At 42.0% G+C, this 13,933-nt stretch overlaps 1 protein-coding gene across 2 annotated transcripts in view; it reads right to left on the reverse strand.

Annotated features, from left to right (window-relative positions):
• LOC148029476 (uncharacterized) overlaps window positions 1-13,933 on the reverse strand; it is a 59,020-nt gene that overhangs the window by 19,192 nt on the left and 25,895 nt on the right. For both annotated transcript variants that reach the window (XM_087688317.1, XM_087688315.1), the window contains exons 2-3: window positions 10,571-10,683; window positions 10,382-10,483 (exon numbers count right to left, since the gene is read on the reverse strand). In XM_087688317.1, coding sequence (XP_087544443.1) covers window positions 10,382-10,483; window positions 10,571-10,667 — 199 coding nt within the window. In that variant the 5' untranslated portion in view covers window positions 10,668-10,683. The remainder of the gene's footprint in view (window positions 1-10,381; window positions 10,484-10,570; window positions 10,684-13,933) is intronic.

The following is a 13,933-nucleotide window of genomic DNA, read 5'->3' on the forward strand; positions in this document are numbered from 1 at the left end:
CCCCCTCCTATTCCTCCTTCTTCTATACCCTCTACTTCGGCTTTCCCTCCTCCTTTGGCGGATGTGACTCCTTCTTCTTCGAGTACTTCCACCCTTCCACCTCCCCCCCAGAGTCTTCTAGGGATACACCGCCATCCGATGGGAAGCCTTCTTCAGATGAGGAGGATCTCCCTTCCCTTGGTGAGGGGGAGTCCCTTTCTCCGACAGGTGCTTTGCAAGTTCCGGAGGCTACTCGGTCTCCCTCGCAGCAAAAGGAGTCTCTCAGGCTTCCTTTGTGGTATCGCCATCTTATGTAGGATTTCGATGTTACTAAATTCCTACTTCTACAGGTCCACACAGATCAGCCTGATTACGGGCCCCGCGGGATAGTTCACTCTATGTGAACTATGCTCTTATGTCACAAATTCTTCAGGATTCCGAGCCTTCTACTGTTGAGGAGGCTCTTGCACAAGATATTTGGAGACACGCTATGCAGGCAGAGCTTGATTCCATCGAGCGAAATCAAACTTGGCACCTTGTATCGCGTCCTAAGAAACGGAAGGTGGTAGGTGTGAAATGGGTCTTTAAGACCAAGTATCTTGCAAATGGCTCCTCGGACAAGCACAAAGCTAGGCTTGTTGCCAAGGGTTTTGCACAGCGGGCAGGTTTGGATTACTTTAAGACTTTTGCTCCTACAGCTCGGATGTCCACCATTCGAGTTCTTTTGGCTCTTGCAGCTCACCACCGTTGGCCTGTTTACCAGATGGACGTCAAGTCAGCCTTTTTGAATAGCGTCCTTGAGGAGGAGATCTATGTTTCAAAGCCTCCAAGTTTTCTTGTGCAAGGAAAGGAGGATCATGTCTACCTGCTGCGGAAGGCCCTTTATGGCCTAAAGCAGGCTCCTCGTGCTTGGTACCAGAGGATTGACCGCTTCTTTCTACATAGTGGTTTTCAGCGCTCCGATCATGACTCCAACCTCTACTTTAGGGCTGTGGGTGACCTTTGTGTTTTGTTGATCTTGTATGTGGATGATCTTATTATTACAGAGAGTGACACTCAGCAAGTGGAGCACACTCAGTCTACTCTACGGCAGGAGTTTGACATGACGGATCTAGGAATCCTTCACTTCTTTCTTGGTCTAGAGATCTATCAAATGGCACAGGGCATCTTTATCTCGCAGCACGGGTATATTTCCGAGCTTCTTTCGAAATTTGGTATAGCCGAGTGTCGGCCTATTTCATGCCCCATGGACCCTGAGTCCAAGCTTTTGGCAGCTGGAGTTCCCCTTATTGATCCCACCCATTACAGGTGCCTTGTTGGCTCACTTATCTGGCTTATTCACACTCGGCCGGATATCTCTTTTGTGGTGGCTTTGTTGTCTTCTTTCATGAAGACTCCTACATAGGATCACTGGAGGGCAGCCTTGCGTGTCCTTCCGTATTTGCAGGGAACTCAATCCTATGGGATCATGTATGGAGATGGGACCACTCTCTCTGGCTGGAGTGATTCTGATTAGGCAGGTGATGTGGATTCACGACGATCCACTACAGGTTATGCTTTCACCCTTAGATCCAGTGCTGTCTCTTGGAGCAACAAGAAGCAGCCTACTGTGGCACTTTCTTCTACAAAGGCTGAGTATCGAGCCTTATATTCGACCACTATGAAGGTAGTTTAGCTCCATCGTATGATGGCGGAGATTGGCTTTTCCCAAACAGGACCTACGGAGCTGCGCGTGAACAACTAGAGTGCCCTTGCTCTGGCAAAGAACCTGGTGTTTCATGCTCGCACGAAGCACATTGAGGTTCAGTACCACTATGTTCGAGAGCGGATCGTGGATTCGAAGCTAGCGGTGGCCTACTGTCCCACAGCGGACAATGCGGCTGATCTCTTCACGAAGTCTTTGCCTCAGGCTTCTTTGCTTCATCACATGCCAATGTTAGGTCTTCAGACCCTCCCAGGATCTGAGAGGGGGTGTTAGCCTGCTCTATTTGATTGTCAGTCTATCATCTCCTGGTTGTGAGCTCCTGTCAAAGTCTAGCAGGAGACAAAGGAGCTCTGTCAGTTTGTGTGTTACTGTTTTTGTTGTGCATTTCCTTCTCGATTGGCAGTCGACCATTTTAGGTCTCTTTTTTGGTGCAGTCGGCCAGTTTTGGGCCAGGTCGGTCAGTTTGGAGGCTGGGGAGCCATATATAGCAGGCCCCCCCATCAGTCCCACACACTGTTATGCAGATTTCAGCACACTATCCCTCCTCTCCCATTCCGGCATTGGTGCTGCCATTGTTTCCAGCCTGATCTGGTGCCCTCACTAACGCTTCGGGCTGCGTGCAGGGACTGATCAGTCCACGCCTTTGTATTCAGCATTCATCTCAGTCAGTGCAGATTTTCTTCCTTCATTTTCTGCTTTCTCTCTCTTCCTCTGTGTTCGTGTTTCTTCTTCCGTTGTGCACTCCGACAATAACTCAGATAGTAACACAATAAGAGCCAACCCTAAATGCAAAACGCTCCTATGGTCCTCGTGTGGGGAATCCCCCTTCTGCACACCGTAACGCCCTCCTCAGTTGCTTAAACACATGAATACCTATCTTGTATTGATAAATCATCTCCTTCTTTGAAGGAATCAAGAAGTGGAAAGGAATCACCTACATATTTAGACTCATTCCGCATTTCTCAATTGACCCTAAACATGGACCACATTCAAATGCCGATGGTCAATCTCCTCCTTTGAAGAAAAAGCAAGAGGTACTCTCACACCCTCACAAAAACCTCCTAGCACTTCTTGCCTAAAAAGAATAGGTTTTTAACATTTGCCAAAAACGAGTCCATATAGATGACAATGGCATTCGAAGGCCAAGGGTCTTAGACTCACACCCAAAATCACCTCATCCCAAGCTTAATATTCTTCTACCCACACCAAAGCTGAATCCAATCCCCCATTCCTCCCTTCCGGCAATGGTAATGCCACTCCTATTAGGTTGAGAGAGGGTCTTCCCCAAGGACGTAGCACAGTTTCTCCACCCCCTAGTATTCATGGTCATCAATGGCTAGCCATTGATGCAATGGGTCCCTCATCTTCCCCTCAGCCAATGCCTCGTAATATCTCTAACTAATTTGGTCCTTACCTTCCCCTAAGCTAGTCTCTTAGGAGTCCTAGATTATCCTTAAGCACCTTAGACTAGTTAGGCCACATTTTCTTCATGAAAGCTTAGACATATTTTTTCAAGACTTCCATTGCATTCTACACTCACTCAAGCTTTCTTTTAGCACAACATCCAAAGCATCTCGATATAAAACATCTAGTATGTTGTATCCTTCTTGATCCTTTCATGCTAGGTTTCATATTTTCCTTTAGGGCTAACATTGCAAGTCCTACATGGGCTAAAGGTTTGTTTTATTTTTATTTATGCCTTGGCAACTATTGCCTCCATCAACATGGAGATGGAGATAGTATCTTCCCTCTTGAGATCCAATCTTGGGCATCCTTCTTCTCTTGACTATAAACTTTCTTTCCTTTCAATTGATGTATTTTTACCGTTTAACCATTGTTATCTACACTTCTAGTTTACTTTTCATGACAAGAGGACCGCTACTTTGCGGTTGTGCCTTTGTACTCTTGGTTGGCATGGGAGTCATGTCCCAAGGTCGAGTTTCGAGCATGTCTACAATACTTAATCAACATTGGAGCCCTCTGCCAAGATCAAGTACATGCCCATCTGCACTACCTTGGTGGTTGACTTTTCCTCACTCTTCCAGTTAGGGAGGGTCACGTCTTTCTCCATCCATTCCATCTATTTGCATAGTGGAGTGCTATCCTGATGTATTTTCAACTAGCATCGAGCCATCTCTCAAGGTTGAGATTCGGGCTTGCCTATGCCACTTGATCAGCATTGGAGCCCTCTCTCGAGATTGAGTATGAAATGTTTTGCATATCCAAATGGCCGATTCTTCTTTGGCTATTCTAGCTAATGGGTGTCAAGTCTACCTTCATCATCAAATTCATCATGGTTCTCGGTACCACACAAAGACCAATATCATCGTTCTCTTCCTCCTTCAATATCAATATCCATGGTTGAGAGGAGATTCCTACCCTTTCATGGTATTCTACAAGTTTCGCCATTTGTCTTCAACATCAACATCCCTTCCCTGTCATACCTATTAGCAATCTAGCCAACTCATCCATACGTCTGTGCTATGCCTGGTATTATTGAGATATTTAGGCATTTTTCAATGGTCATTATGATGACTATTTTGGCATTTATTGCTGGCCAGTCAGTATGACCTAATGCATTATTTGCAGTCTTTTTGCCTATTTAGCCAAGCTCCTCCTCCACATTCAATCATTCATCACTTGCAGATCCAGTGCATGCCCTGTTGAGAGAGGGAGCCCGGTGCTAGTGCCCATGCAGCCAATGACTCACTGTTGTACGCGATTGTCTCGTGTTTGGTATATGGATTCCATTTCCCAAGCACATCTATGAGTTCTCCTTTGCAGTGTTCTTGTGTTTTCTTTTTTCTCTCCGTTTTTGTCTTGTGTTCAACAATCTATTTCAGTGTTCTTTCACATTTCCATTGCTGCATCCACTTCTAACATGGTATCAAATTTTAGGATCTACACTCTTGTTGTTATTTTCTACTGGTTACAGGTCTTCTACTGCTGATCACTGATTTCCCCTCACTGTTGCCACCTCCTTACAGTCTATTGACACCAATCTGCTGTAACTCACCTTGTTTCCAGCCTCTGCAGTCTACGTTTACTGCATTAATTTCTTCTACTACCTGCATTTTGACTCCAGTAGTCTGCATTTTATCCTTTTGTGGCAGTTATTTTGTGATCAGCTTGTCCTACATTGCGCATGAACTCCTGTCAATGCAATTTGTGCTGTGCTTTGGCTCTCCTCTTTCTCTCCCCCTCTTCTTTCCTTTATTTTCTCTTCTTATCCTCTCCAAATTACTCCCCCCTGCTATTCTACTGATGATAAATTACATAGCCCTAATTATCTAACATGGACTGCTCTTACGGATGCATGGTTTGTGCAGAAGCAGTTATGGTACGTTGTTTCTGGAGCTTTTGATTAAATTTTGTCCTTTTGCGGCACTTATTTTGTGATCAGCTTGTCTTACATTGCACATGAACTCCTATCAGTGCAATTTGTGCTGTGGTTTGGCTGTCCTCTCTCTCTCCCCCTTCTCTTTCCTTTATTTTCTCCTCTTCTCCTCTCCAGATTGCTCCCCCCTGCTATTCTACTAATGACAAATTACATAAGCCCTAATTATCTAACATGGACTGCTCTTATGGAAGCATGGTTTGTGCAAAAGCGGTTATGGTATGTTGTTTCTAGAGCTTTTGAGCGTCCTGAGCATGTTGCTCCTCTTCCAACTGATTTCGATAAGGGCAGCTATGAAGAAAGTGTGCTCACATGGGACCTTGATGATGCCCATGCATGTTCTGCTCTTCTTCATTGCATATTGAAGGAAGTTCTTCCAACGATTACCTCCTGCAAGACCTCTTCTACAATATGGGCGACAAATGTTGTACAAGAGTCCCTACTCCCTTGACGATGCTTGCAATTACCCCTTACAATCAACTCCAACAAATGAAGTTTGAGCCAAAGGATACTATCTAATCATCCTTGCTTCATATTACACAAGTACACAATCAACTTCGACACATGCAGTCTGGCCTTCTAGAGACTCATCTTGTGGGGACTGTGCTTTACAAGCTCCCTCCGCAGTATGATGGAGTGGCTTTGCCGGCTAAGACATCATCAATGCCAATGAGCTTTACCCATACGTCCTCGATGCTACTTGAGCATGATGCATCTTAATGATTACAAGGGCAGCTCCCATCGCAATATGGTGGCTTCAAGAAATCGAGGGCCCAATGCTATCACTATGGTAAAAAGGGACATTTATGCAAGGATTGCAAACAATTAGCGGCTTCGAGAAAGAAGAAGGAGAAGCAGCAACAGTAGGATATGAACTCCTCCACCGAGTCATCCGCCTCCTCCGGCTCTAACTCAAATCCTCTAGCCCAAGCCAAAACCAAGGCATGGAAAGAATCTTCTTCTTCACAACAAGGAAAGAGCATGGCATCCCCTCGTGCTTTCCAGTGCAGGTGATGCACTCATCCCTCATAACTCTCCAATGCCAAAGAGGGAGTGTGACACAATGGTACGATGGGGCAAGTAAGCCTCAGCTATACAGGTATACAAGTGCACAGATTCAAGAGAGGGACTTCCCTAACACACCAACTACAATCTGAAAAGTTTTGAAATCCTAGAGTTGGGATTAACTTTCAGGTTTATGATGGGCTATTACTTGACAGAGAGCAGAATTTGCTCCTTGTTCGAGCACACATGAGGGGACACTTTGGCGATCTTGGCCAAAGGCAAGGAATCCATGTTCACATATGCTCAGAGACATTTTTGACAAGATGATCATGTATGCTACTATAAGGCATTGATAACAAACACAAAGCGGTACTATGATTCTTCTCTATGTTCAAGTTCTGGTATGCACAACGTCAATACTTTGCTTCTTTTCAAGGCACCTTGCTAGTGGCTTGATCACCCCTTGCTTGGGAATCCATGGTCCTATTCTGGTGGTCTTTTTCGTATGGACTGTGATGAGCCGTCCTCATTGTATCCTTGTATTGTATCAAATTACCCATCATCTAAGAGAAGGTGTTAGCAATCTAGTTAGCTTATGTGTAAGTTTGGGCTATGCCTGATATTATTAAGATATTTAGGCATTTTTCAGTGGTCATTATGATGACTATTTTGGCATTTATTGCTAGCCAACCTGATGCATTATTTGCAATCTTCTTTGCCTATTTATTCAAGCTCCTTCCTTGTGGATTTGGAAAGGTCTTAGCTACTAGAAATTTTTTGACTTTCTATGACAATTTGTCAAGGTTTTTCCTATGACCTAAGAATGAATGAGGATGTCATGACCTACCAATCTGAGCCTAATGGATCTAATCTTAGACTAAATCAACACCAAGAAGATGATGCTAATATAAGCGCAATTAATGCTCAACATAGTCATCCTGAGAATGCCGTGTTTTATGTGTCTCAAGGCTCTAATGGATACCAACAACTATCAAAGGAGTTGCACAACATGAATAAGGGGATTATTGGGGGCATGCACTTGCTCAACAAGTCAATGGACAATCAAGTTAAAGAATTGCGACTAACCTCTGCGATGTGTTGGAATGATGCCAGTACCAAGAGCAAGCTATACATTAACTTGAGGAAAAGTGGTAGACATATTGTTCACTATTCAATCCATCCTTGTCTTGCAGGTTTCAGCCATCAGCCCTCTTCCACTAGTTGTGCAACCCGTACCAACTGCTTCTACATGGTCTACAATTGTTGCCCAACCTTCCATTGCTACTAGTCATCAATTGCCATCATCTTTAGGCGGTTATATTGTTGTGTTTGCCAATTCCAACCCTAGAGACTGTTGCGTTCTAATTTCCATCCTACTGCCCTTCCATTTCCAGCATCAGCCTAATTTGTGTTTGCATCTACAATAGGTCATCTTTATGTTTTCAACACTCTTCTTCATCAGCCTCTGGTCTGACTGGTGGTCACTACACTCAGGATCCATCTCTAGTGGACAATACACATTGACCCCTCCCTCAACGCACTCCCATGAGAGCCATCAACTATTGGACAGCTCTGTGCTTGAGCATTCTATACACTCTCATTTAATTACAGTATTGATTCAATCACTTCAAAGTTCTCTTTCTTCCTTGTTTGTGCTTGTGTTTTTGTGTTTTGCGTTTTGCATTTTGCGTGCACAACATTAGATGTCTGAATTATTGTGTATCAACCATGTTCATACATTATGTGTTTTCTATGAGCAAATCCTAATATATCTTCACAAATCCATCATTGCAACTAGCTCTTTTTTTTAATCCATTGTACATGTCTTCAATCTTATAAATGAAATTTGATCTTGGAAATTACTTGTGACTAGAGCCTTGGATTTACATTTTGTCTCAACCTCTCATTATGTTCATAACTCATTACTGAAAATTGAAGCAAAGATATTTGTGGTTTGTAAACCGTAATAGTATTGAATGGATAATGCCTTGTGGCACTCCAACTCATGGGTAGCCACTCCCATGTTAAAACAAGTAATATTTCCTAGACTAACCCTTAATTTCCTATGTATTTTTTTAAGACCGTACGAAACACCTGATTTTATCAATATTTTTTTATGTAGGTTCAGCACCATACTAAGTCCATGGACTGGACAGATCAAACAAATCGTACCTAACTACTGAGTTCCTCCCTCGGCATTTGAATGGCTAACTCCACACTCAGCCAACCCCAAACAACCTTCTCTCAAATTACATGGGCTAGGCAAGTTTTCCAAGTAGAATCCTTTCAAAAGCAATTTTCAGTATTAATTCATTAATTTACATAATTAAATTTCAGAAAGCTAATTAATAATCAAGTTGACCCTGCCCAAGGATTGGCTAGTGCCCAATCTCATTTAATGTGCTAACCCCTATGGAATACTTGATTGTTCCAAAATTAATTGGCCTAGAACTTGCATTAATTAATTAATTAATGCCTAGTTCCAATGTCACCACCTAACATTTTAATGGCCCAATTAACGGCCTAGTCCCAAACTAACACCAGGCACCCACAAGTACCTATCCAACATAATGTTACACAACTTTAGCTAATGTCACCCACCACTCACTTAGGTTACTTAAGCTGTCATAGTGACTTAACTGACATGCACTTGAAACTTCACATGTGCACATCTTAGTAATGCCAATTTTATACACACCCCTATGACAAGGAGAGTCATGATGGCTACTAAGCACCACTAGAGAGCATGCAATATATCATGGGCCTTCACGAGGCCATGCATTGGCCAAGTGAAGCATCACATCAAGAACTTTATCTAATCAAGAGGAGATGGAATCTTTCACAAGGACGAAAGTAGCTTGGGATATCATTATTCAACCACTAAAGATTGGGGATAATTACTCAAGCATGGCTTCATTCTTGAAGCTCATTGTCAAAAGTCTTCTTTCAAGCTAGAAACCTTTGAAGAAACTCTTGGTATGGAGATTAGAGGATGATGCATCACATGTGCTTGTACAAATATGACAACATAGCATCAATTGAATTTCCCAACAAATCAAAGCCAAAGATCTATAAAGAGAGGCTTTTGACTCTTATCTACCATTGAAATAAAATTTTCCCTTGGAGAACAAGCCTTCACCTGCTAGCCTCACCCAAAAGTTAAATTAAATACTCTTCTTCAATGCTTAGTTTTAAATAAAAGTTTGGCCACACCTTGGGGCAAGGAAACCATGTTCTTACCTTGAGGGAAGTGGTTTGCTTGTTTGGATTTGGAGGCATTCTCCTTTGGATATTATGACCAACATTAAGAAAACCTCACCTTTACTATGGAGAAGGATGTCAATCTCATGAGCTAGATTCGTGAAAGTACACATGTTCCAACAAAGTATACAAGTTGTTACATCAGAGTATAGAGATAATTCTCATTGAAGGATTGGTGTAATAGCCCAATATGACAAATGGTTTATAGATTGTAACCCCAGATTCCTGCGCATTGGAGGGATGGAGACATTGACTATAAGATATTGTCATAGCAGAGAGCTAATTGCTAGCATTATTGCTTCATACATCTAGATAGCAAGATGCAAACATGCCACTCTATAAGTAGCCATAGTGTTGCAAAAGTGCTATTTAAGTCTTATTGGCATGACATCTTTCTCATTCTTGTTAGATGTTGAACAGGTTAGATGTGATAGACAATTTGTACTCACAATACATTCATGAAAAATGGAGTTAAAATTCCTTAACTGACCTCTGCATACTCTTGCCCTCAATCTGACACATAAACATGAATCTCACCAATCCCTAAGATTATTACAGTATCCATTCATGGCACATGCCCGATCTAAAGAGACTATTGGTTACTTCAGCACCTGCCCACCAGTGACCACTGATACTCCATCTCCAATGCCACTCATGTACCAAGGAATAATGTAGGCAACAGCATCACTCATCTCCAAATAGTGCGAATATTAAAATCCCTGAACTGAGCTCTGCAAACTCTTGCCCTCGATCTGACACATAAACATGAATGTCACCAATCCCTGAGTTTATTACAGTATCCATTCATGGCACATACCCACTCTAAAGACTATTGGTTACTTCAGCACCTGCCCAACAGTGACCACTGATACTCCATCTCCAATGCCACTGATGTACCAGGGAATAATGTAAACAAGGCAATAGCACCGCTCGTCTCCAAATTGCACGAAGTCTGTGTCTAAGACACTACATCAACTGGCAAAAAATATATATCGAATGGCAGATCAAATATTAAACAGTGTATTACTACGTACTTGTAGTGGCAGGAATTTCAAAAGTAGTATCCCCGCCTCTCACTGCAGGATCAGGACTAATCTTGACATCTCTAATGGTCACCTTGTAGTCCTCTAACAGACCTGAAATCAAAAGACAAGAAAAGATTTAAGCTTGCACCAGAATCAGTATAATATAAAATCAACCAAACATTGCACAACAGCACTCACTGCAAGGCTTCCAGGAGCTATTTGCTCTAGCAATACCAAAGAATGGGCTGCATGCCAGGAGAAGTATTAAAAAGGTCGGCAAGCCATCATGTGCCATTTCTCAAATCGAGAACCTGCCCAAACAGATGACTTCTATATTAAAATTCTATTACATAGTAAATATCAGGAAAAGTATGACCTGCCACAGATTTTTTATAGACATTGAGACATTAAAATATAGAAACTTTGTTACAAAAAGTCCTCACAGCTGAAACATCATGATACAAAAAATCATGCGAAGCTTGAGCAAAGCCAATCATCTATTGAAGTGCTAGATACAACATCAGAGCCCAAAAACAATTTGAAGGCCACTTCGAACATCCAGAAAGGAGCATTTCACATTAAACCTTAATTAGCTCATTGAACAGCCCCAAAACTCAAACTTCAATGCTAAAAGCTTTCCTGTCCCATAAGCAAGCTCTCACAAGTTTGGTTTATGCCTCATCTATAAATAGATGGTGTGTTCAATCACTTTGCATCTCGTTCATTCCAGCCATCAGCCCTCTTCATCCCGTGTCTGCCAACTCTCCTCTGACTGCGGCCACCTCTGGCCCCTGGCGACCTGTAGACAGCTGTTGCCCAGCTCAAGAATACGCTGACTGCTGTGCTTTGACCAAACCAGCTGATGCAAGCATCTGCCCCATCATTATGACCTGTCCAGCCTGCACACTTTCTTCTCCTACAGTCAGGTGCAAGGCTGCTCTTCACTCTCCACACTACAGACAGAGTACACAACAGTTGCAGGCCTTGTTCTAGCCTTCCTTGCTGCTGCCCTGATCAGATTTGGTGCTGGACAGCTGCATTTTTGGTCCAACCAGGTCATACTGCTGCCATCCTGCTCCTACAGGTCTTTGTCAGCCTGACACACACTCCTACAGGCCGCATTTTGCTACCCACCTGCTTCAATTGGTGGTGGTGGTCACAACACTCGGGATCTGTCTCCAATGGACATCACACTTTGACTACTGCTTCAGCCCACACCCATGAGAGTCATCAGCTATTGGACAGCTTTCCCTTTAAGCATCTTGTACACACATTCATTCATTTACTTCAGAGTTATCTTTCTTGTCTATTTGCAATTCCTAACTTCTTGGGTTTTAGTTGTGTTCGTACATTTTGTATTTCCTCAATGCAAAACCTAGCATATATTCACATGGTATCAACATCAGTGCTCTTCTAAAGAGTATCATGCAGCTATCGTGGAGGCTTGGTTTGTGTGAGATACACGAATGACACATAATCAACTCAGAATGACTAAGACATCTTCCTCTTAAGAAGCTACAATGCCTTCTCTGGTTCTTCTATCATTGGAGGTCTTGAGGAGACATTATGGCCTCAACAAGGAGGACAATGCATCATCTTCTTCTTCACCTTCTTAGCTAGGTATAGGGCTTATGTGAAACCAGCCTTCCGCCTCAGAGAGGGTGGTAGTAACCTAATTTAACGATAATTACAGCAAGTAAATAAATCACATCAACTAGAATGCACACTTTACCACTTTAATATTTGACAATGGATAACCAATTGGCCCCAAAACCAGCACTCCTTGCAGTATTTTTTTATCTTCAATTGCAAATGGATGGAGTACAACTAAGATTCTCTAATCCCTCCACTAATCCAAGTATTCCTTGCTATCATAAATTACCAATAAGCCTTCAAATCAATTCGCCCCTTGATTTGCTAGGGGATTGGCCTTCACTAATGCTTCTTGGAAGATAAATTAGCCCCAAATTCAATGCTAGCTGGCCTCTTGAATCCTCCTGAAATACACTTATTTCAGCTCTGAAAATTCAAGTCCAAAGCTTTTAAATCTAGGCATGCTTCTCAAGGTGGCTATCAAACCCCAATTTTTTATTATAAATTAGGGAACCGGATCAAAGTTGGAAATCCATTGGGAAATGAGAGAGAATGTTGTAGAGAGAGAAAATTCAGAGATTTGTTGCAAGAACTTGGTGAAAATGAGTTGTTGACCCAGTTTTCCAGCCCCAAATGGATTCATCAATAGCAAAGGGAGTATCAGAGACTGTAATCTTCAAGAGAAATGCATTCCCTACAATCGCCAACATCCCCTAGTCAAGAACATGCAATCGCCTTCACCAAAATAGTCTCCAATGGCTGGAAAATGGCCCCAACAACAGGTAGCAGTAATCTAACACCTCTTCTCTCAACAGCTCCGAAAATGCAAAAACGAGTTTACCTTCTCCCTTTAGACCTAACTCAACTTTCCCAAACTTGCATGGGTAAGTTTTTCCAAGTGGCAACCTTCTAAACTAAACTTTCAGCATTATGCAGCCCATTAAATTAATTTTCAGAATATAAATTTTGAAAGTTAATTAAGAATCATTTATGTACACAAAAAAATAATTTAACCAGCCAATTACTAAATTGGTGTCATGAGGACATAAAATTTATTGCTTTGCTTAGCATTTTATTAAAATCAAATCAAATGTACAAATGTGATCTGCACATGTGAGGTGCACATCAATTATTTCATAGTGTGGAATCCAAGACCCCGACATGTTAGCTAGTACCAAAGGCAAATGTTGTAATAAGTTACGCCTAACAAGTACTAGGTAGTATCACGTGTCACAAGTTAGTCTAGAACATTTGATTAGCCATTAGTGTCAATGGTGACACTAGAGAATTACTATTAATTAATTAATGTCAATTCCAAGCTAATGAGTGCTCAAGATCACTTGGATGATAAATTGGACTATGCAATTTAATTGTTGGCTGGTTGGATTATTCTTTTGGGCATAGAAATAATTATTAAATTACTTTTTTAATTTTATATTCTAAAAATTAATTTAATGGACTGAATAATGCTGAAATTTCAATTTAGAATACTGCCACTTGGCCAAACTTGCCCATGCAAGTTTGGAAAAGTTAAATTGGGGCTTAAGGGAGAAGCAAATCTTGTTTTTGCATTTGGAGCTATTGGAAAAAAAAATGTGGTACAGGAATGGAAGCATAAACAAGTGTGAAATAAACTGCTAAGCACAAGACAAAAGAGAAAGAAAACAAAAGAACACTGCGAAAGAAGAGACTCAGAGATGTGCTGAGGAAATGGAATCTATATATCAAACACAAGACAATTGCGTACAATGATTAGTCACTAGCTACATCAGGACTGGCACTGGCTCCTCTATCCAAAGGGAAGTCCACCTGGTGAATGATGATGATGTCTCAGGAGGAGAAGGAGGAGGAGCCCCACTATAAATAGGCAATAAATATGCCAAATACAGCACCTGGTCAGCCAAAATTAAATGCTAGCCGACTCGCATAACATGCCTAAAATGCCACAAATAAATCACAACAATAATT

This window comes from Lygodium microphyllum, chromosome 11 (assembly GCF_053477565.2).
Source record: "Lygodium microphyllum isolate KBCC chromosome 11, Lygodium_microphyllum_v1.1.10, whole genome shotgun sequence".
In the NCBI taxonomy this organism is placed as follows: Eukaryota; Viridiplantae; Streptophyta; class Polypodiopsida; order Schizaeales; family Lygodiaceae; genus Lygodium; species Lygodium microphyllum.